This window comes from Styela clava, chromosome 1 (assembly GCF_964204865.1).
Source record: "Styela clava chromosome 1, kaStyClav1.hap1.2, whole genome shotgun sequence".
Classification (NCBI taxonomy): Eukaryota; Metazoa; Chordata; class Ascidiacea; order Stolidobranchia; family Styelidae; genus Styela; species Styela clava.
In genome coordinates, this window is record NC_135250.1 from 13,874,894 (window position 1) to 13,900,152 (window position 25,259).

Sequence of the window (25,259 nt, forward strand, 5' to 3'; positions counted from 1 at the left end):
AGATCCCAGCGATCAAAAAAAGCCAAATCAAGACCTAAAAAAAGCCAGAAAAAGCCAACAATTTTACCAAGTACAAAAGCCCTTGGCACAATACTGATGCTGCTGTAGAGCCATCAGTTCATTTAGTGAGCCACACAAATGTCTTTTTCCATTATTGAAAGTTGTATTTACGGTTGCTACTTGCTATCGTGTTGATTTCCACTTCAGCGGGATGAAGGGTTTAAAAGTAAAAAGGATTAATTGAATGGCAGCACCAGAATCATCATTCTACACAATACAGTCAAGCTGACACTGTGACATCTATATAAAAAAGTTTTAAAAAAAATAAGAAGGAATACCAAGCGGACAACATTTTACAATGCAATATATACATACACTGTACAGGGTGCCGTAGTATGTGATATACCTACATGTTCCTACTTAAACTTGTGATATACCTCAAAAAATTCTCCCTAATTCGTACTTTACTATTGAAAAACTTTTCAGTTCTCAAATTTTGAAACCATCAATTTTATTACAAAATTATCTAACCACGTGCCGCGTGCAGGCAGACATGGGGACTGACCACTGATACTGTGATAGCTAATTTTAGCGTAGTTAATCACATTGTTCGTGAGACTAAATTTTGATTACTGCAACTAAACTAAAGCTCCACATAGCCTAAGTCATAATTAAAATTAAGTTATACAACTATTTTTTGGAAACAGAACTAAAACTGACAATAACACGCAAAACTATAAAAACGAGGTAATGTTTTAAACCCTGCTTGAACATCTGTCTGAGCGGCTGCAGAAACTACAATTATTTCTTGTTGGTTATGGTTAAGCGTTAAGGTAATAAACAAGGAAATCGATGCTCGGGGAAATCCAAAATGTTAAGTAGCTAAGCAATAGGCTATTGTTACACACTAAATATTGATTTCGTGTGATTTTAATGATAGACACTAAAATAGACTCAAAAAGCCAAAAAACGCCAAAAAGCCAAACGGAAATTCTGACGCCAAACGCGTTTGAAAAAAGCCAAAAATGGCAAATTTGGCGTTAAAAAAGCCAATATGGCAACCCTGCTTGTACATTGGGGTAGTACCCTCAGTGGTAGTACCACCTGATGTCGTATAAAGGTCGTATGTTACTATAACATTATAGTCACTTTGGTATGTTGGCTTTTAAATAACAATTAAGGATAAATAAATTAATCTATTATTGTGAGATACCCGGTAAATTTTGGTCTGAGACCAGTGGAAAATTATTAAGATAGATAACTTGAATTTTGATCTTCCCATCAAAGAATGTTTTATGGGGTTTGGTGACATTCCTGAATTCAATTTATCAACTGTGTACTATTGGTTGCCGCCGGATCCAGAAACGAAAACCGATTTTTGATGTTTTTTATAAATTTTTTTGTGATAATCGTGACAACGAGAAATATACAGCAATAAAAAATTGTGAAATCCCGTGACACAAAAGAAAATGGCATTTATTTATATAATCTTCGATCAGTTTAATTTTTGCTAATAACTGACAAATGTGCTATCGTTTTTCTTTTAAGATTTGCTAATTGATTGTTCATAGTATATACATAAAATGTTAGATCATTTATACCTTAACAATGGATAAAAACGACATGCTGCAGATAGTAAACCATTGACTGATCTTCTGTTCCGACGCATTTCTTGTCGGCGAATGCATGGGAATTATTGGGCGAAGAGACAACTATACTTTGTAAAAATCTAATGTTTTGAAGCACGTAACGTGGCATATTTGATAGTAATAGACAGTTTGTAACTTTAGCTCAATGATTTAGCTAATGCCCGAGAGCTTTTGATGCGACCTTCGAACGCTTAACAAAAATTGTAGTATTTTGTAGTACGTTTTTTTAATTATTTAAATGTAATACATTTTTCTAACCTTTTAAAGTGAAATTGATTATTCACACAGAAAACGACAATTTACTGAAAGTAGATTCGGAGGATTAAATTTTTTTGTTTTCAATCTGACCCAATTATGGATACCACTCAAGCTAGCAAAAAAATACTTGAAAAAAAAAAAAAAATTCAGGATTTAAATGAAACGCAAAGTACATGGAGAAGATGGCATTTTTGAAGAAAAATGGGAGTTGGAATATTTTTGCATTTCTTAAAATTCTAAAGCACATTGTTTAATTTGTCACATTTCCATCACTAAAATGAAAGAATCAATATATATATATATATAATGAGACATAATCAGAATAAGCTCAAAAGTCGATATGGCAAATTTAAAGAAAATTCGAACTGAAAATTTGTATGTGTTTGTAACATATTATTATAATTATACAACTACCTAGTTACTAAAAATCAATATTATTCATAACTCAACGGCTCTATGCCACGCAAAGGTAGGAAATGTCTGGTCCAAAATGTCTGGTCTGGTCTGGAAGTCAGTCATTTGTTTGATTTAATGTTCTATACATAAAATGATAAACGTAATATTTCTGCACTACTTAATTAAATTAAACATTCTCAACGATCCAGATTAACCGATGATCATGTGACCTCACTAATTAGAGTTGGTACTGTAAAATCATTTCAGCCTGATATTAGTAAGCTGGGGGCACAAAAGAGGTGCCAAACGTCATTACATATAAAGTAAAACAAACATTGAGTTTATCTGTAGTATTCTTGTAAATTTTAGGTCTATATATTTACCGTAGATTAAGTCGTTTTCCATATATGTATTATTGTTTCCTTAGGCTCATCGAAACTTTGTTCAAAAATGTTTTGAATAGTTGTACATAAAAATTCCTGAATTTTGATTGAAAAGATTTTACGAATAATATACGAAATTATTATCGTATATTTAAATTTAGTCGAGATAGTTTGTGCGACCTCGACAATAATTCTAAAAGCAAATTGTGTCGCAATAAATCGTTTTCATCCTCAATTTCGATAGTGACCGGACATTACGAGAATGTTTTCATTTCTTGCAATTTAGAGCGTGTGGAATAGCTCTTGAATACTATTTGGTATATATTGCAAATTTTATCGTTTTCCCGACGTCGTTGATGACAATCAGAAATGAAATCATAACTGCCGGCATGAAATATTTATAGCAGCACTGAATCGAATAATAAAACACGATTTCCGGTCTTATTTCCACATCATTGACGGATGAAATTCAGGAATCGGGTTCATTCATTTGATGGCGCCCCAGAAGTATGTGCACCAAGATGGCGGACACCGGAACGTAGTATGTGTACCAGGTTAGAGGTAAGCCACAATTTTATTCTAATTTTCCTTATTTTTGTTCTATTGTGAGACCCGGGACTAGCCAAGTGACTCTCGTAGTATTTGTACCTGAAATTATGCCCCAAACTTAACCTGGTACATATACTACGTTCCGGTGTCCGCCATCTTGGTTCACATATTTCGGTAGTACCAATTTGATTATGACAATGATTTTAGTTTTCATTTGGTAATTCTTTATTCTTTCTATGTGTACATTTTCTATTTATTATGTGGTAATTTAATTCTAACATGTAAGTTCTACGGGTTTACCCAGTATTATAATTTATACAAATGTTATGTCTGAGGTTTGTGTAGGCTTAAGAACGAATTGGGGCATTTATATGTAAACTGCGTCCTTACAGAATTTTCTACTTACAAATGGCTTCCGAAACGAAATAATTTCGTAGGTAGAGTTTCTACTGTATTGACAGCCAATTGTGATTATTTTTTATAAGATATCGTTTTTAAAAAAGTACCAAGATCTACGATAAAATTCCAAAGTCTACCCAATATTGGTACAATTAATAAATTGCTTCAACGTACTTTATCTTCATCAAGCCATAGTCAGGATTTTCAAAAGTGGTCCAAAATAAATATTAATCGCCTCGAAATCTTCGCGGAGCGGCTCCTGTAATTGTAGCGCTGAAAGAACCGACTTTTTACTGGTTAATAATTTTTCAGTTGCGCTAAGTACTCACGACCAATACTAGACTATATTAAAATGTCTTTCTTTGTAAAATTAATTGCGATGCGCAGACTTACGTCAAAATAAGAGCATCACCATAAAATATAAAAGCAATACCAAAGAACACTAAAAAATTTAAAAACTTTCTGAATATACAGTATTTATCGCTAGTTGTGATTCGAATTTATTGGCAATGTTGCTAATTCTACAAATCCGATATGTTCTCACAACACTGACTCCGCTCTGCCACTCCTATTATTTTTTATTTTTCAACGCTAGAAAAATCCCTAGGTCTGGGGTAAAATATCAAAAAACTACGATTTATTTTAGTACAATAAAAATTGACAGAATATGCATTACATTAATTATCTTACATTTCAGAATAACCACAGTAAAAGTTGCATGTGGCCCCGACGATAGTTTCAGAATGCCTTAAAACAGGGATGTGCAAACTGCGGCTCGATAAGAAAATTTGTACGGCTCGCGGAGAAGAGCCAATTTTGAATGGTGTGAACAAAACGAGTTTTTAAATCATTTAATTTGGTGCGTGCGAGCAATTTTAATCTTTCACAAAGCCTATGCTTATAAGTGAGTGCCACGGTCATATCCCTAAAACAAGCTAGCAAAATCATGTTACGAATTGCACAATTTTATAAAAACGCGTTTTTCACTGAATTCGACTAAAATTCAGAGCATATGAGCACACATACATAAAATTCAAAATTTTATCATTATTTTTTTTTATCGCATCATCGTTTTCTCACTTAATTTCGCTAGTAACACATTGTATAAACACGCGGGGAACAAACGTGTCAGATAATTTTTTTGCCGTGTCGCACAGGGATGCAATGTTTCGTACATGTAGAAAATATTATGTTAACCGACGCAATATTACGAGAAGAATTTTCGTAAGTTGATTTTTTGTATCCAGAGCCTTTCATAGGTAGAGTTTCTAGGTGTGGTCCGCGGCTTTATCCAGTAACATGTATCTGTCCTTCTGTCAATGAAGGTTGCACACCCCTGCTCTAAAAGGTATATCGCAGGCATAGTGAAGGAATTCATTGAATATCGTCACGCTAATAACCGAATTGCGTAAGTCATTTTTAGCGGTTTTGAGTTTTTCATAAAACAGGTATTTATGTAATGCTGCGCACCTGTCTGTTAACTCAGATTTTATTTTAAGAATTCCAAAACCCATAAAAATAGAGATTTTGTATAATATGCAAATTTGTTCAATTGTTCGTCATAATGAATTATCACTGGTAACGCAGGACTATTGTGACGTCACAAAGGCAAAAAAACCTCGGCGAAGGATTTTCGAGTTTTTGCATCTCAGATTCTAGCTTAGCGCTTATAAATTTCAATTTATACTACAGTATAGGAAGGCATGCACTTGTGATATTCACTGTCTGAGTCCAATTCACCTTGGTTGGCTTTTATATAAGGGTACATCGCTGTTTTATTCTTCATATTTAACTTTAGTCTTATTTCGGTGGATGTGCAGAGCGTGTTGTATTGATGAAATATATATTTTAAACACAAAAAATAATGTAATTGAAACAGATTAGCTATTTTGGGGATTAGACTTCGTATATACTAAGAATTACATTCGTTTTTGGATTGTTTAGTTTTCAGGACTGGTACATATAGTCAAGTTGCAAAATTGCGTATGTCCCCTAGTCATAGACACATTTCTGCCTAAGTCACAGTGCGTCATTATGACGTCACATAACTGCGTCATACAAATTAACTTAAATCCGGCTACGATCAAAAAGTTCAACCATGGCAAATTATTGACTCTCAATGGCATAGCAATTTCATTAGGAAGTTTTTTACGTTTTTCTCAAAACTGCTAAAAATGACTTACGCAATTCGGTTATTAGCGTGACGATATGGTATATTTCTCAAGGGCAATTTACCAACTCAAAAAGAGCTTTCATTCAGTCACCAACCTAAAGAAACTAAGGGTATTTTTCGTTTCATTTTATATATTTTACAATGCGGAACCAAACAACCTATTGAAACAAGATGCTTGCAATGATATTCTGAAATGGGGAGAGTTTGCAGCGGGAAATTAAGCGAGAATAAATAACGACGTGAAGGTGCTCAGAGCCCAACGTTACGGATCAAAATGAATTAGATCGGCTAATATGACAAAATGCAATTGCACGCCATTCAAACATTTCCACAATCCTCACAAATTGATCAGAAACCACCCTCTGGTCGCATATCCCCCTTTGGATTTATTATACGATGTCACGCACATGTTCGCACTTGTGGCCAATTATAAATTTGTCCGAATACATCATATAATTTATATATCAACAGTGTATATGAATACGGACGTATACACATATTATTTACCATAAAATTTCCCGGTATAATACCCCATTTTACGAGATTTCCGGCTTCAATTCCACACGGCTCCGCCATAAGAAACCGTATGCTGTATAACAAACATGTAATATTAAAAAGGAATGCCTAAAGTGGCATGTATATTAGATGACATGATTATCACCGGATCAAATTAGTAAGATCACCTCAAGAATGTGGAACACGTCTTAATTAAAGAGATTAAAAGAATATGGGTTGAGACTGAATTTAACAAAATGCGAATTTGTAGATCGTACTACTTTCTTCGGCCATGATATTGATTGTAACGGACAACATATGACAGAGAAACTTGTCAATTGTGGATGCACCGCGTCCTGAAAAGGAATGTATCTCAAGTTCGAGCATTCACTGGTATGATCAATTTTTATGCTAAATTTTACAAAGAGTTAGCAAGTGTGCTACAGCCAATTTATTGTCTATTGAAAATGGGTCAAAAGTTCGTATGATCAAAGTCGTGTGAACAAAGCTTTTTAAAAGCGAAGCAATTGATTGCATCTGATCAAGTATTAGTGCATTATGACCCTAAGAAACCAGTGAAATTGAGTTGTGATGCTAGTCAATATGGTATTGGTTGCGTATTATCAAATGTAATGAAAGATGGATCAGAGAGACCCATAGCTTTTGCGTCACGAACATTAACAAAAGCAGAAATGAACTATTCACAAATTGAAAAAGAAGCTCCGTCCATACTATGGGGTGTGAAAAAGTTTTACCCATATTTATATGGTAGACGGTTTACACTGGTTACAGACCATCAACCACTAACATCCATTTTCCACCCGGATAAATCAATTCTAAAAATGACAGCTGCTTGTTTAGAGCGTTACGCAATGTTTCTAGCATCCCACCAATAGCATATCGAATATCATAAAACTGAAAATCATGGTAACGCAGATGTTTTTATCAAGATTTCCATTGTCTGAAAATTCACATACAGATGATGAAGAATATTCTCTAAGTTACATTTTTAAAGTATTGCCCATCACAAGTACGGAAATAAGAAAAGCAACTACAAATGATCCAATATTGTCTATGATAAAATACAACCATATTTCAATAGAAGACATGAACTCAGTGTTCATGAAGGATGTTTATTGCGTGGAAACAGTGTTGTAATTTAACTCAAATTACGTTCAAGAATTTTAGAAGAACTACATCCAGGCATAGTCAAAATGAAAGCATTGGCTCGATCATATGTCTGGTGGTCACAACTTATTAACTGAATTGAAAATAGAGTGAAAGAATGCGCTTCTTGCCAGGAAGCGCAAAAAATGCCTGCAAATGCTGAACTACACATGTGGGATTTTCCTTCAAATGCCTGGGAACGAATTCATGTTAATTTTGAAGGACCTTTCATGGATATGATGTTCTTGGTTGTAATTGACACGTATTCGAAATGGGCAGAAGTGATCCCTATGCGTTCTATCACATCGCAAAGAACTATCGAAGAACTCCGACACATATTTGCAAGATATGGTATATGCAAACAACTAGTGTTTGACAATGGATCTACTTTCACGTCGCAAGAGTTTGCAAATTTTATGAAGAAGAATGGCATACGTCATTCACGATCTGCACCGTTTCATCCGTCAAGTAGGCCTAATGGTATGACAGAAAGATTTGTCGGAGTTTTCAAGAGTTCTCTTCTCCGAGGAATTAGAAAGGTGATTTTTTACCCAAACTGATAATTTTTTACTAGCGTACAGAAATACACCTCATTCGACAACGAACGAGTCAGCAGCCATGTTATTGATGAAGCGATTTTTACGTTCACGTTTAGACTTGGTCAAGCCTGAACTAGCATCAAAAGTTAATGAAACGCAAACTAATGTGCAAGATTCAAAAAGAAATCGTGAAACAAGATATTTTGAACTTGGTCAAGCAGTCTTGGCTCGTGACTATTCTAGCAAAAAGAGAAGATGGGTCAGTGGCACAATTATTAAACATCTTGGACCACTGACATACCTTGTCAAAATTTCTAAGGGTGTAACTTGGAAACGCCATATCGATCAGCTGCTGAAAGCTGAGAATGATGAACTTTGTCGAAGATATGAAGAACCGGAATGGTACAATTGGAACCGGTCAAGCACATCGACAGATGACAATCCTGTCCAGCCACGGGGTAATCAAGGAGCACAGCAGCATCCTAGTAGTATATATTTACGGCAGCATTCTATACCCAGGCGCAATCCTCTCAGAAACAGGAGACCGCCTGACAGATTAAATTTATAGTGATATTGATAATGAACATTGAATTGAGGGTTTATTGCAAATGTGTTAATTTAGTGACATTGTTCATTTCTTTCTAAGGGGAGTGGGGTGTTGTGTATTTAGGTGTTAGGTCATAGCTTGTTGTTTTTATCACGGACTAGATTTGTGAATATGATGTCATAATTGTTTTCTCGTAATTGCTCCTTGCTTTCACCTGTCTGCGTGCTTGATATTGTACCCTTGTGTTTAAAGTGTCTAGCGTTAAGCTGTGTTATACTGACGTCTGACTTTGTCGTATAATAAACTGTTGTGGCGTACCAAAATTAATATCACCACTCAGGTTCTTTCTGCCAGCTTATCGGACACTGAAGTTGCAATAGATGTCGTTCACAAAACAATCTTCTTGCGGTTCCAATCACAGCAGAGTAACTAAGTTAACTAACTAGATTAATTATACACCTGTAAGAACTTAATACAACCAAATACTCCAATAAGAAATACAATAAACAAATAAAAACATGAAAAACACAGTACAAATACCGTATGATACATACGTAACACAAGATACGGAATTGGTCTATGACGTCACAGTCATGAACTATTTACTTATAATGGGATATGAAAAACCGGGTAAAACATACCTAGATATACATAAGAATAACTAGTATGACACTAAAAATACAACACAAATCCTATCTTACCGACAAACACGTAATATACATGGAAATACGCATAAAAATATGGAAATCACACAGGAAATAAACTGCGAAAATAGACTAGTTACGGAAGTGTTAAATACAAGCTAACTAGTGAACAGAGCTATGCCAAACTGGAGAAATAATAAACCTGCACTACTAATATCATTTTACAACAAAAATTACATAGATTTACGGCATTAAAACACTATAATAATAACCTAATATACAGAGGAATATCTACACTGCCGGCAGTCTGACAAACCAGCTACAAGAGAAAGTTACACAGTTGTTCACTAGTGACTCAAGTGGTAAGAATAAATATGGGCGTACAGAATAAAACAGAGTTATAGACGTGGTCGTCTCATTACTCCCCCCTTTTTCAGATGGGAAATTACAAAGAAATTTTCCATCTTCAAAATTGAAAATCCATAAAAATATGAAGAAAATATAAAGAACTGTACACTCAAATGAAATGTATATCTAAAACAAAACAATGAATTGTTAAAAACATGATAAAAACACTATCACAGTCAAATCAAATGTAATCATCCAAATATCTAGGCCTTCGCCTAGTACGTTGGTTATTATCAGAGTTCGCATCAACTGTAACTTCTTCTGGTACAGTGTCTGGCCTTGAAGAAAAAGGTAATTCTTCAAATATATCATGAGCAATCTGCTCATCATTTTCCATAATAGGTTCCACATCAGGTAAAATGTCAAATCCGGTTAAGTCAATGTCGTTGTCTTCTTCATCTTCATGAAGGTAAGGTCTTAACTTGTCAACGTGTACAATTCGAGAACGTGTTCCCGAATTCTTCTGGATCCTATACAAGTGATTAGGTAAACAGTCCACAATTCGATAAGGTCCAATCCAAGGAATACTCAGCTTGCGATGCTTTGGTGGATAATAATACCACACCAATTCATCTCTCTGGAAAGTGAGTGGTTTAACACCCAGATCAAAATTTCGCTTTTGTCTGGTTGCAGCAGCATTTAGATGTTGCCTAGCATGAAGAAAAGCTTTTTCAGTTGCACAGGAAAACCATTCGACAAACTTAGTGTAACAAGGATGAGTTGATGACTCTGGTTTGCCAAACATAACATCAACAGGCATCTCGATTTCTCGTCCAAGCATTAACTTGTTCGGTGAATATCCTGTACTATCATGTACAGTGGAGCGATATGCCATACAAAGATATGGGAGATGGTCGTCCCAATCATTTCGATTCTCATTCACAAAAGCTTTCAACATCTGCTGTATGGTCCTGTTGAAACGTTCAACTTGTCCATCTGAACGAGGATGATATGGAGTTGTACGAGTCTTTTGAATCCCGTACAATTGACACATTTCTGAAAATAATTTTGATTCAAAGTCTCTTCCTTGATCTGAGTGGAGAATTCTTGGTACCCCAAATCTCGAAAAGAATTGAGTAACCAATGCATCAGCAGTGGTGTCCGCTCGCTGATTTGGTAAAGCAAAACATTCCACCCATTTAGAGAAATAGTCCGACAAAACCAAAATGTGTTCATTCCCATTTTCAGTTACAGGCAATGGTCCAAGAAAATCAATGGCAATCCTTTCCATAGGAGCTCCAGATATAAGTTGTTTCAAATCTCCCTGTCTTCTTCCGTAAAGCATCTTTGTTGAAGCACAAGATTTGCAAAATTTGCACCATCTGAGAATGTCCCTTTTGAAACCAGGCCAATAAAATCTGCGCCTTATACTCTTGAAAGTTCGATTAGCACCAAGATGACCTGCAGTGCGCAAAAAATATAGCTTATGGAACAAATCCTGCCTCAAATTTGATGGAACAATCAATTGGATATGCGATTCTATGCGATTACAATCGGAACAGTCTGACGATGATTGACCGGGCTGTTTTGATATTGCACTTACAATAACATTACTCACAGCCACATCACCATTGGTACCACAATCAGAACAATCTTCTCGCTTGCATTTGCGAACCTGGCGTGACAATCCATCAGCATTGCCATGTTTCACGCCAGGTCTGTGTTCAATCTTAAAGTCATAAGCGCCAAGTGTTAATATCCATCTTGCTAACATTCCTTGAGGTTCACGAAAATTGATCAACCATTTCAGAGCAGCATGATCTGTGCGAATTCTGAACGGTTTCCCGAGAAGAAAATGACTGAAGTGACGAACAGCCCACACCACAGCTAATAGTTCCCGGTGTGTAGCACAGTATCTACGTTGAGACTTGGACATAGTCTTACTGGCATGAGAAAGTACACGTTCATTGTCGTCCTGAACTTGAGATAACACTGCACCAATCCCAAAACCACTGGCATCAGTATCCAATACAAATTCGCCGATTGTCCTCGGAAAGCTAAGAATTGGGGCAGATGTCAGACAATGCTTCAAAGTTTCAAAAGCCTCTTGACATTCAGTACTCCATACAAAGGAAATATTCTTCCTGGTCAATCGAATAAGAGGTCCAGCAATTGTTGAATAATCTTGAACAAACTTCCGGTAGTAGTTCGCTGTGCCTAGAAAACTACGAATATCGCTGACAGAATTTGGCGTTTTCCATTCTTTAATAGCCGCAACATTTCCAGGGTCGCAACAGACACCGTCAGATGAAATAAGATAACCAAGATAAGAGGTGCTTCGACGCAAAAGTTTACATTTCGAGGGCTTCAAGCGTAAACCGGCACGGCGAAGTCTTATAAAAACTTCCCGAAGATTTGAGAGTGCCATTGAGAAATCACTACCATGAGCCAAAACATCATCAAGAAAATTGAAACACCCGTTCCACAGAAGATCACCAAGGATATTGTCCATCATCCGTTCGAATGTTGCGGGAGCATTCGCCAAACCGAAAGGCATCACTACAAAGTGAAAATGACCACGGCCTGGGATGCTGAATGCTGTCTTTTCACGGTCTGCAGGATCAACCTCCACTTGCCAATATCCGCTAGCGAGATCAAGAGTTGAGAACCATTGTGCTCCGTTTAAGGACTCAATGATATCCTCAATACGCGGCAAGGGATATGCGTCCTTGTATGTGACGTCATTAAGCAATCTAAAATCCACGCAAAATCTGGTAGAACCATCCTTTTTGGGAACTAGGACAATGGGAGAAGAATATGGGGAATCGCTGGGTTCTATGACACCCTGAGCCAGCATATTATCAACAGCTTCTTCGGCCATCTTCCTACGCGCCCATCCCATTCGACGAGGAGCCTGCCGAATCGGCTGTGGTGTGGTTGTGATGATCCTATGCTTTGCTGCTGAAGTACGGCCTAGTTCACCATCTGGCCCTACAAATACATCATGAAATTCACAAATCAAATTGACCAACTGTTCACGTTGACTCGGGGTTTAAATCCTCAACGGAATTGACCATGTCATGTAGATGTTCTGGTAATTCAGAAGCTATAACCCGATTATCGGATTCGTCAACTTGAATTTGTGCTACAAGTTGAGGATGTGCAATACCAAGCAAAGATCCAGCCCTGATCTTAAGTTGTCTGCCTTTTTGGTTCACCGCTAGAACAGGAACAGTGGACTTTCCTGGATCCACAACAGAAGAGATCAGCTGAATGCCATCAGCGAGGAAAGAAGAATTCAGCGGTTCAACAAGAGCAGCAACGTCAGACAAATTGCTTTTCGGCCAAGGACGACTAAGTTGTGCAGGGATAACAACCTTAGAATATGGCGGTATAGTAATATCTTCTCGAACAGTTACACGACAACACGGTACAGACTTTTCAGTAAACAGTTTGATTTCATGACCCTCTATCATCATGTGTCCAGGTGATAAGTAAAGAACGCAATCATGTTCTCGGAGATAGTCCATGCCCAAAATACCATTAGACATACCTAGGTTGGCAACAACAACAGTGCGTCGCGATGCAAAAGAATCAATAGACAAATCAACTTCCAATGTACCCAGTGGTGATAAATCATGTCCTCCCACTGCAACAAGAGATTCTTCGAGCGGTGCTAAATGTGCTTCTTTCCCACCTATAGCCTCAAAGATGGAAATGTCGATCAGAGTAGTCATAGCACCACTATCTACAAGAAAATTGAACGGTTGATTGTTTACAAGTACCTTCGCATGCCAACTATTGTCATATTGCAAGGAACAAATATTCAGGTCTATATTCTGGTTCGTTGGTCCGTCATCAAGTAATAATTCAGCGGACACTGAGGACCTCAAGCCCGCTGAGTGTCGTTTAAATTTGCGGTCGAAGAAGAAGCAGCTGTTGCAGGATCAGCGGGATTCTGAAGATGTGGACAATCCCGTTTAAGATGACCAGTCTGCTTGCAATTAAAACATGCCTTGCAATCCCTGCCCCAGTGACCATGTTTACCACAACGAGGACACGGGTTGCGTGGTACACCATCAAAAATGCGATTGTTGGCACGCGGTTTAACATATCCTATAATCTCATCCAGTTTCTGTACAAGTAACTTGATACTGTCTTCAAGAGAAAAGTCGCTTTGCTGATTAACTACATTACCAGTATTGCTCTGTTTCACTGCTGCAATGCGCGGTTTAGACATGTTCTTTCCCTCGGTGTGGTTATTATCAACAGAGTAATACAGCGTCGCAAGAGACAAAGCCTTTTCGAAAGTATCAGGCTGTTGCATGGTAACATGCTTGATCATGCTTTCATCGGTTAGACCGGCAAGAAATTGCGATTTCAAAATATCATCTTGACCAGTAATATCCAGATTTGGGTAGGCAAGAATAACAAGCTCTTTCAACTTATTACCGTAATCCCGTGGCGCTTCATTTGGCTTAATCCTACGACAGTGAAATGTAGTACGGTAGGAGCTCTCATTTCCGGCAGGTTTGAAGAAATGATTGAAATGAGCCACAATATCACGATAGCTAGTACGTTTCATATCTGGTAAATCTTTCAACACATTTAGAGCTTGACCTGTCATGCAAGTAGCCAATTCTAATCCCGCAGTGTCGTCATCCCACTGATTATAACTGGTAACCAATTCAAAATGGCATAAATAACTGGGCCACGTCATGACAGTGGATCCATCGAAATACATTGGCTTTTTGGCATTTCTTGCCATCATCGTAGCATTAGCTGTGCTATTGAGAACACTACGACTAACATTGGCATTTGAGACACTACTAGCGCTCACTGGAGGAGCTGATTGTGTAGCCACTGTAACCATTTTCGGCCTAGTACTAAGTTGCCTTCTGACATTTGTGCCCTCATTACCACTATCATTCAAAAAAGGAATTGTAGGTGCAAGGTTACTCACATGACCATTTTCCAAAAATTTCACTTCTAATGTCTGCGAGAACGTGTTCCGCTTCCCTTCTGGCTGTCCATCTTCTGATCCAAAATCAGAAATTTCATCATGCTTGAGAACAGGTGCTGCTTTTGGAACAACTGTTGCTGGTGTTGAAGTGATCAGGCTGACATTTGGGTCATGTGACATGGGCTGGGTTTCCTCAGGATCAGCAATTTTTCCTTTATTGACCACGCCAGAAATATCTTGCAGAATGCTGTACATCTGCTCAAATGACGAGCCCATTTTTGTATTTTGGAATTCAACTGATTCTAGTTGACTTCCAATCTGTTGTACACAACCGTCCATCTGTTGCATGCGACTGTCTATCAGTTGCAAACGGCTGTCAGTCTCCTCTTGCTTTTCCTCTGACTCCCTCAATTTTGCCTTCAATACCTGTATTTGCAGATGCAAAAGTTCATTCTCCTCTTTGGCTTGCTTTGGTGCCGGTACAATCTTTCTTCTCTTAACCATTTTTCCAAAATATCAGGCAACCGCAATTAAAAAAAAATTCGGCAACCTCAAATGTCCAATATTGTCCAAATATTATCCGTCACAGACTAGCCTACTTAATCGGCTTAGTCTTAATAGTCCCTGTGTCAAATAATATATTCTGGCGTGTGCTCGCCAAAAATTCGTATATGTGGCGTACCAAAATTAATATCACCACTCAGGTTCTTTCTGCCAGCTTATCGGACACTGAAGTTGCAATAGATGTCGTTCACAAAACAATCTTCTTGCGGTTCCAATCACAGCAGAGTAACTAAGTTAACTAACTAGATTAATTATACACCTGTAAGAACTTAATACAACCAAATACTCCAATAAGAAATACAATAAACAAATAAAAACATGAAAAACACAGTACAAATACCGTATGATACATACGTAACACAAGATACGGAATTGGTCTATGACGTCACAGTCATGAACTATTTACTTATAATGGGATATGAAAAACCGGGTAAAACATACCTAGATATACATAAGAATAACTAGTATGACACTAAAAATACAACACAAATCCTATCTTACCGACAAACACGTAATATACATGGAAATACGCATAAAAATATGGAAATCACACAGGAAATAAACTGCGAAAATAGACTAGTTACGGAAGTGTTAAATACAAGCTAACTAGTGAACAGAGCTATGCCAAACTGGAGAAATAATAAACCTGCACTACTAATATCATTTTACAACAAAAATTACATAGATTTACGGCATTAAAACACTATAATAATAACCTAATATACAGAGGAATATCTACACTGCCGGCAGTCTGACAAACCAGCTACAAGAGAAAGTTACACAGTTGTTCACTAGTGACTCAAGTGGTAAGAATAAATATGGGCGTACAGAATAAAACAGAGTTATAGACGTGGTCGTCTCACTGTAATATTTCTGTCTACTGGTGATTTGGTAATACCCAAGACATCACAATTTGATTGTCTTTATATCAATTTTATGGCATGTAAATAAAATGTGAGTTTTTCTTCAATTTTCCAGTTTTCTTATAACATAATTAGATTGCAATTGCAAACATTGTGAAAAATTACTTTTTATGACTCTATCACTAATCCAATATTGTTTATTTCAATTTTATTTTGTAAAAATCTAAAAAACAAAAATCAAGGATAGTGAGTTTACTTTGTATATAGAATATTAATCATTGGAACAAAATTAATAATAAAAACTTAACCTCTCGTATTGTGATTCTGTTGCCCAAACTTCATTATGTATTTATACCTCCAAAACTAATTCCCTTATTGTGGTTTGCTGGGAATTCCCCGTAATCTATCTCCGCAAGGCAGCGTCATGTCAATCAGAAGCCCGACAGCTGTGACGGTGCCGACCCGAGCATGACGCTGACGATTTGAGCATTTTTTCCCCTCCTGACGCGCTCTTGTTTTTCTCTCGTTTCTCATGATTATCTTCGATTTAACTATTTTCTCCTAACTGACTTCCCCAATTCGACTTACATTTTCCAAATTGTGTTCATTCAAAAAATATATATGTTTAAATCCTGTTTATTTAACTTCATCTGCTGCTGTTTACAGCTATTTAGGTGTCGCTGACACGTTAACTTTATAGTTTATTCGCGACTCCTCGTCTATTGCAGTCGAATTATTGTACGTCTGTTATTTCTTCTCTCGATTTATTTTTACTGTTTATTTGTACAATATTTCTTGCATGACGGAAATAAATATCTGAATCTGATACTATTGTATTAAGTTAATGATTTTTCGTTCCACTTTAATCTAATTTTCGAATTTGCGTCGGCTTCGATCATCTTTGTCACCTTCGGTAGATTAACCCAATATTTTGTGGACAATATTTTCAGCACTGACCTCGGCTCAGGGCGTTGGCTCAGGGTATGGATATTTATGAAGACGATTGTTGGCTTTTTATGCTTTCACTACTTTTGTCTGCATTATTCTCACATTAAATCAAAGTCGTCATTACATGATATCTTGGTGTTGCTTTGAGTTAAAATATTGATGAAACAAATCGGCAATAAATGCATTTTTCTGTGTAGTCACAATGATATTTAAAATCTCTAGAAATTTTCATACGATTTCAAATAACCTTATTATTTGGTTTGATGTTTTTTAATTTACAAAACGATTTATTTGTGTTTTTGTGCACACGAAGTTAATTTGTGACTTCATTGCATAAAATTGACGCGTTCGATGGCTTCTATGAAATGAATGCAACTTTTCATGTTGTGTCGTTGTAAACCTATGGTTATTGATTTTCGGGTAATCCCCTGGTTTAGCCTTTTAGTGACTTCATCCAACTAAACTTTCATCGGAAGAAATTTCTTCATTTTAGGGTTCAGCCCTTCTGGGATTTCACCCATCTCACGACCCGTCAGAGGAAATTTCATCCACTTCTTGCTTCAGCCTTTTAGAGACTTCAGCCACCTCTCCGTTCGTCGAAAAAAGTTTCATTCATATCTTTTTTATAGGGTTCAGAATTTTAGTGACTCCAACCACCTCCGTTTAATCGGAAGAAATTTCTTTATGATTCAACCTTTTATTGACTTTAACCGTCTCTCCATCGACCAGAAAAAAATTTAATCTACTCCTTTATTTTATTTTTCAATGGTATTTTAGTGTTTTTTCAATTTAACCTCATCCGTTCCTTAAGGTACGGTAACGTTTACAGGCAGACAGGTGAACTAGACAGACCTATGGCGGTATTGTTTTATGGGAAGCTCTAATACTGTAATATAACGGAGGGGACTTTTTATCAAGACATGGAGATTTGGTCAGAGAAGACAATGTTTTGTAGGCACAAAATAGTTTGTGAATGAGTGCATTTATCGTCCATAAATTTTGATAAATTAATTCATTGGAACAAGGCATACGGACATAAGACTGTAAGAAAACTACCTAATAGATCTATGCAGAATATACCGGTAATGGTACGGTAAGGTAAATACAAAAACCTCAAATTTTTTTTTTCCTATCTAATTTTTGTATTATTAGGTTATTGCTGTCTTTCATTTTTTGCGCTAACAATAACATGGTTACTAATTAATATATATTTATGCACGGAAATCAGGGGCGTATCCAGAAATTATCAAAGGGGCAGGTTCTGAATTTTTTTTTTTGCTAAGTTAGGTCGAAACAGCTTGCGAGTCCGATCGAACGCTGGAATACGTGTCTTGGAGGTCTAAAAAGCATTTCAAGCTACGGAAAATTGCTATCTATGACACAGAAAATTGATTTTATTTTTTTTTCCTTTTAAAAGGGGAGGTTTCGACCCGCAAAACCACCCACCTGGCTACGTCACTGACGGAAATTGACTGGATTATAATATAGATTAGGTGAATTTTGACAGTTTGTGTATTGGATTATGTTTACGGTAATTAATAAATCACATTATGAAAATATGATAACAGTATGATTTTTATTTGTACAGTTGTATAACTTGAACTTGGTGGAATGGGATTTGAACTTGAAAAATATCTAATGGAAACCTAAAACAATACAATGTTGAGGCAAAAACCAATCTCATGTTTAACGATATTGTACTCTATCTATAATTTGATTCTAAAATATCAATACGAAAAGTCTGTTTGTATTGAAATTTATTTGGCTAAAAATAGTATTTTAATTCCACAGTACCAAGGTCTGAAGGTACATCAGTACCATGTTGTTGTTTACATTTATAGTTTCCTCCATAGCATGTTTGTTTTGGATAGAAAATTAGGTTGCAAATTTTCATGTGTTTCTTATTGTCTTTCGATAAATCTACATTTTCACACTGTGTTTTTTGAATATACTGGTTGTGATTACCATGATTGATGCTTTTACGTGCTTCACAAGCAAAAATAAGTGATTAAGATAAAAATACGACAAAACGCTGGTCACCAGCCAATGAACTTTGCGTATTGACGAAGAACGTAAAACCTATTACTGTCATCTTATTTTTTTGAATTTAGTATTCCGAATTTCTCACTCCTGTTCCTAATTTTCAATAATCATTTCATCTTGAGATCCCATATAGCGATTTTCCAGTTCTACCTTTCTCAACCATGAATTAATTGAAATTTACTATTAACTAGCTCTTATAAATAGGCATCATTATACAGAGATGATTTATAGTTATGTTTTAGGAGAACTTTAATCCTTCTAAGTTTTGATTCATTACTCTAAATCATGGATGCATACAGAGAATTCAAGCATGCTTACAGGGGATATTTTGTGGATAAACCAAATTATTTGTAAGTTTTTGTGTACTTTATGTATATATTCTATATATTATTATCTTAAACTTCTACTAGAGTCACAGATGGCTAAACCTGGATTATTTTAATACTCTTAGCGTGATTTTGGAGGTGCTTTGATCGGCAGTTGAAAAACAGGGTACTGTCTTTGTCATGTCACAAGAATTTATGGCAACATGTTTGAAATGAATTTTGTCTAGAATGTGTGAATGTATTTCATATTGGATTTGTTTTGGGCATCCCTGGCATTGATCGAAAAAAGGCAATGCAAATTTGGTGGCTTTGCGATGACCAAGAAATTTCGGGGACGGCCATTTATTATTAACATCTTTGATTAAAAAAGTTGCCTAGAATACTATCGAAATATTATAACTGGACTCAAAATTTGGCAAGGCTTTGAATTTAATTTTTCGTGTTATATCTCAAAGTTGTATTTGAAGTTTCCAACTAGAAGAGAAGATCTGATTCTGAAGTAAATTGTCTTTCTCAACTGCAACTATCTTTTCTGACCCTTCTTCGAATCTGCAGTATCATTTATTTTCAGGTGCACAGAAGATCTTCAGGTTACAGTTAATTTCAAGGAACTTGATGGTTTTGAAAATTTAGTTATACTTGCTTATAACTTATTATTGGCATGCCCTGATCCCGGACTTGGTTATCTAAAAGTATTGCACAGATATGAAAAGTTAATGAAAAAGTGAGTACTATATCTTATGCCATCATATATATTGAGACATGTCATCATATGAGTTAACTGTCAGACCAGTGATTCTCAACCACAGCTCTTGCGGCGCTCAACTATTGTTCCTGTGGCTCTGATAAACCCTTCCAAAATTTGTCAATGACTTCAAATTGAAAGTCTTGAGTAAGGGAATTTAATGTATGTCATCGTAGGTGTTAGGTCATTTCGAGTTCAAGCTTGTGTCTACTATGTGTGTTCAAATTCTTATTGAATAGTTTTGTGGTTTCAATATTTTGACTACTCAATACTTAATTGTATATCATCCAACTAATAAAAATAATGAAGCGTTTATAAATAATGATGTTGACGATGACATTCTTTGCGTGCTTTTGAATTGTGTATATTGTTAATTGTCAAAAAATATGCGATAATACTGCCAATCACCAAATACTTGAAAATATGACTTTGCACTCAAGTCATTTGGTATTGAAGGTGTCTACCGAGCTATAGCAACTGGTTTTATACAATGGGAATTATGTTTCATGGTTTCCATTTATTGATTTGGTATTTGCTGATTAATGCCCATTTTTAATATCTGTAACGATCCAAGCCAACTTGATCTTTGAAAACACAGAGGACATATGAAGTTATATTATACAATTTTATTTTGTATTTGTTTCATCATATCACATGACAGACCATAATCATTGATAATCAGAATTATAGTATATGCAACTAAATGCAAGTCTAGGGGATCTTTAGGCGAATCATTATAATAGTCTGTTCTGGTCATACTCTAATACGATATTCATCTATGGGAACTACTGTGTTCATTGTATCTTGTTTGATTTAGATTTTATTCGCTCAGTTACTTCTAACTTCACCTTTCTATTTTGCAGAAACAGAGTACAAAGGAAGACCACAAACCCAGTTAAGTTTGCGACAATATGCTATGTCTTGCATCAATATTGTGTGAAAATTTTGAGATCGCCCTGGAGGAATGATTATCTCATAATTAAGGTAATTATACCATGCTAAATATTTCTGATTACAATAACACCAGGGACAGAAGTATCATATGTTTAGTCGGAATTACTTCTAATGGATATACAATATTCATCCTTAAGTATTTTTCGATAGTTATGTCAGTCAAAGTTATACCATTGTTTGCTTCGAATTACGAAAAAAGTATATCACTTCCTCTTTTCATGAGCCTATATGGTGCACATATTCCGTATCTCTTAGCATCAATGAGAGCTCTTGTTTACCTGGCTTTTGGTAAACATTGGCTTTTGTTTTTTTTTGTTCCTCAATATACTTATCTTTCTTTCCTGTTAACTCGTAACTGCATATCTGGTCTGAATGCAGGAACATACATGGATTTATTTATCTTATGGGTTTGATGCCTTTTACAAAACATTTTCAACATACATATCCAATTGAAAGTTAAATTTATATTTGTACTGATGCATTTGGCTGGACTTCTCCAACTTTTATATTATCTCATGCATAGCGGTGTGAGGCTACTGGCAACAATGCTGTGGTAATTTATGACGTGCAATTAGTCTTTTCATTTTCAGTGTCACCTATAGGTGAATATTTATGGGGGGCCATTGCCTCTGTTTAGGATTGTTCTTTTTCATCGAATTACCCTTTTCTTCTTGTGGTGAATCCATGTTTTATAAGATTGAGTACCAGATATTGCCTCAACCTTGATGAAGCACCAAGTTTCTCATTGATTAACTTTTTGTAGTGAATTACTTCGTAATTTGACTAGTTTTTCCATAAATAGCCTACTTGGCAATTTAAATATTTCTAAAAACTGTCCCTGCTATGTTTTTAAACATTAATTTCTAATTAAATTCTTTGAATATTATTTGATAATGAGGAAGCTTCCAGGATATAAATACAACATCCCACCTACAGCAATTAACATGGTGACATCACTTCACACGCCATCTTTATATAAGTAGTAGCTGTCATACGGTGAATAGTGCCAAAGGTTAAATATTTAATTAAAAAATGCTGTTTTTTGCTTTGTGTGGACAAGGTAGCTTATAATATCGCTATAACTTGTTGCTTTTTTTTTATGTGTCGAGTTGTGCTATGCTTCGATAATATTTATTTTTCCCAATGTTCCAATGGATTTATTATGTAATAACAGGATTACAGCGGATTCTACCAATACACTTTGTATGAACATCTTGCGCCTTCCATTATCGAAGAACTCTTACACCTTATTGGATTTGAGTATGAACAAGATCTTAGTATGTTCCAGTTCAATCCTACTATGAATCAACAGGTTGTTCAATCAATAACAGAAGCAGGAATTGGATTCTTCTTGTCATATGTTCATTGCATGATTTCACATGATGCACATTTCAAAAGAAAAGTTGCGGTGAGTTTTCAATTAGAAAATTTACTTGCTCTGATTCAGAGATTTCCATATTTACTATATTCAATATTTTATAATCTTTGTTTGGCGCTCCAGAAGTGTGTGTGTACCATATGGAGGTAACTAATTTTGTTTGCCCATTTTACACCAAGTTGTGTAAAGAGAGTGAAACCTATATGGACAGGGGGTATATTCGCTTAGCTAATACAGACAGTCCCCGAACTCTTAATAGAACTAAAATAAGGAAGATCAGAATAAAATTATGGCCTAACGCTTTTGTTTTAAGAGTAAATTAGACTAGTTTCAGTTGTAAATTTGTCATATTGATCAATTGAATTCTCACAAAATGACCAGGAACGCTTTTCACTCATTTTCTTGAAATGTAAAAAGTAGAGAACCTTTCTAATCATTGTTAATCTGCTGCCAGTAATTTAGAATGGAAGAAATCAGGAACAATAAAGAAATGAAAGAAAACCCAAACTTCCTTTGTAACACAGAATCCATATGTGAAACATTTCTGAAAATTCCAAGAAGAATGCCATTCAAAATTGAATGTATTCAAATTTCAAAGTCCCATGGACTTTCATTCAAAATGGAATAGTTCAAAGGCCCATGGACTTCCTTTTAATAATCGTTGACTCATTCATTTGTAAACAGTTTCCGGAGATACTTCTACCTCCTACTGGAAGAAGTGGAGGAAGCACGTCCCTATTATTATTTCTGAATTCATATAATAACATTCGTAAAATGTCAAATTTGAATCTGCAAAAGCTTTATACTCTTATTCTCTCTATATCGAATATAAAATGTAAAACATCTGTATAGAATTATACTAAATTTTTCAATAGCCCAGACCATATATAGAAAGTACAGGTATGAGTTGGGCGCATAATGGACTAGGTTACATTTAAAAAAGTTAAAATACAACCGATGAGGGATGTCCAAAACAAATCAAATGTTTTAATTAATCCGACTTTGTCTGGTTTGACACTTAAAATCGGTGCATTCACAAGATTCATTCATGAAGATATCTTCAGACATTCTGTAATTAATGTTTTCAATTTCAGACAATGAATTACTCGCTTCAACAATCAAGAATTTCAAAACATAGTTCAATGCAATCCTATAATTCTGAACAGCCGAGTACAAGTAGAATGAATGGGACAAAAAATATCACAAGAAATGTTGATTCATCAAGCATGAACAATTTCAACACATCGCTTGAGAACTTGAGAGAAAAACGTTTGAGAAATTCGGAGTTTAGTAATCCTTATCCAGTGGACATGAGGACTCAAAGTCGATCTAGCAATCATGGACAAGAAAAGGCTGCTACAAACCTAATGATGAATGATATTTATGACTCCCACAGAAATCCGCTTAATTTATCGAATTCTAATCAAAGTGCAGGTGCCAGTAATTCTGTGTCAGTGCGTCAAGGTTCTCCACATTCTGACTACATGGATGACCAATCTCTCTATTGTGGCGCTGATTCTAAACTTTACAATTCCAATGGTGACAATAATAGAAATCTATCATCTGAAAATTCACTCAATGAAGTACTTTATCCACCAAATATAGTGGAACAAAACACCCATTCTCTTGATGTTCAAATGGAAAATTTCCGCTTTGATGAAGGATCTAGACAAAAAGATTATGCTATGGCAACTGCTGCACATGGAATTAAAGCTTCCCCAAACAAACACGCTTCCTCCCTTTCTGCAAATTATGTCAAGTTTTATCCTCGTAGGGGTTCGCCAGATGGAGAAATAACCACTGAAGGCCACTATGATCATCGTGCACCTGAAAGACAAAACAAGATATCATCATCTAGAATATATCCCAGACATTCCACAGAACAACGTCACATATATCATGACATAGATGATAATACCCATTATGGTCAGTGATTGAGAGTACTGTTATGCCAAGGTTGCACAAGTTGTCATCAAATTACCTTTATGCTTATTGGTTTGTAAAGGCATAGCCTATTTCATTATTACAACATTACTTTAGTAGTCTTAAATTGAGGAGATGAAGTTAATTTTATGTTATAGCTAGCATGGTAAAATCTCAACCATCAAAGCTTTGGTGTTGTTATGTGGTGATATTATATATATAAATCAATGATCCACTAAGGATGCAGATTATTTTTAACACCTTCTGTGTGTATATTGTGATCAGTGTTTATAACATGTTGTGTCCTGGACAAGATAATTTTGGTTATATTTCATTGCTAATGGAGTCTGACTCTGGTTTGACACCAGTGTTTTGCATCTTTTGAGCTCCAATAGTCCATACATAATCAGATTATCGGGAGAAAATAATGATAATTAATCACAAAAAGAGAAATCGGCAGCCTCGATGAGGCGAGAGAGCAGAAATGTTCCTAAATTAGCAGCAATATTTCATACATAATGGCTATGATTAATTGTTAAAAGTCTATCTCCAAGCATGGCTAGAAAAGTCAAAAAAAAATAACTGAATGGTGATAAGATTGCATTTTGTTCATCGAATTGTTTTTGACTTATTGTGCACGCTCGTACACTGATTTTAAAATAGCAAATGCTATTCATGTGGTCCAAAAATATTCTTTGACTTGTAATACTCGTATATTTGAAATGTTATATTAATAAAAAAAATTGTAATATTTGTACAATGGCTTGGTGCAAGTTGCTAAAAAAATTCAGGATCACTTGTAGGAAGTATTTTCTCTGCCATTTCAATGTTCTGTGAGTTTTGTAATAGCATCTATATATTTACTTTATAATCAGTATCACAAGGTTTGTATGCAAAGTAAATATTTTGTAGATTTATTTTTCGATTTCTCTTGAATATCAGTTTCTGCTCAGCCTTCCACGCATAAAAAAAAACTGTATCTATTTCACACAAACGAGTTATTCT

At 35.7% G+C, this 25,259-nt stretch overlaps 1 protein-coding gene across 1 annotated transcript; it reads left to right on the forward strand.

Annotated features, from left to right (window-relative positions):
- The first annotated feature begins 19,087 nt into the window (after positions 1-19,087).
- Positions 19,088-25,259, forward strand: LOC120345913 (uncharacterized). Its single transcript, XM_039415506.2, has 5 exons — positions 19,088-19,278; positions 19,826-19,978; positions 20,863-20,983; positions 22,128-22,361; positions 23,426-25,259. The coding sequence occupies exons 1-5, from the start codon at positions 19,214-19,216 to the stop codon at positions 24,263-24,265; spliced, it is 1,413 nt and encodes a 470-aa protein (XP_039271440.2). The 5' UTR covers positions 19,088-19,213; the 3' UTR covers positions 24,266-25,259.

Bases quoted from the DNA above. Each gene is read 5' to 3' on its own strand.
- LOC120345913 (XM_039415506.2), top strand. From the start codon at position 19,214: ATGGATGCATACAGAGAATTCAAGCATGCTTACAGGGGATATTTTGTG. The intron at 19,979-20,862 runs GTGAGTACTATA...TCTATTTTGCAG, and splicing joins TATGAAAAGTTAATGAAAAA to AAACAGAGTACAAAGGAAGA. The intron at 22,362-23,425 runs GTGAGTTTTCAA...TTTCAATTTCAG, and splicing joins ATTTCAAAAGAAAAGTTGCG to ACAATGAATTACTCGCTTCA.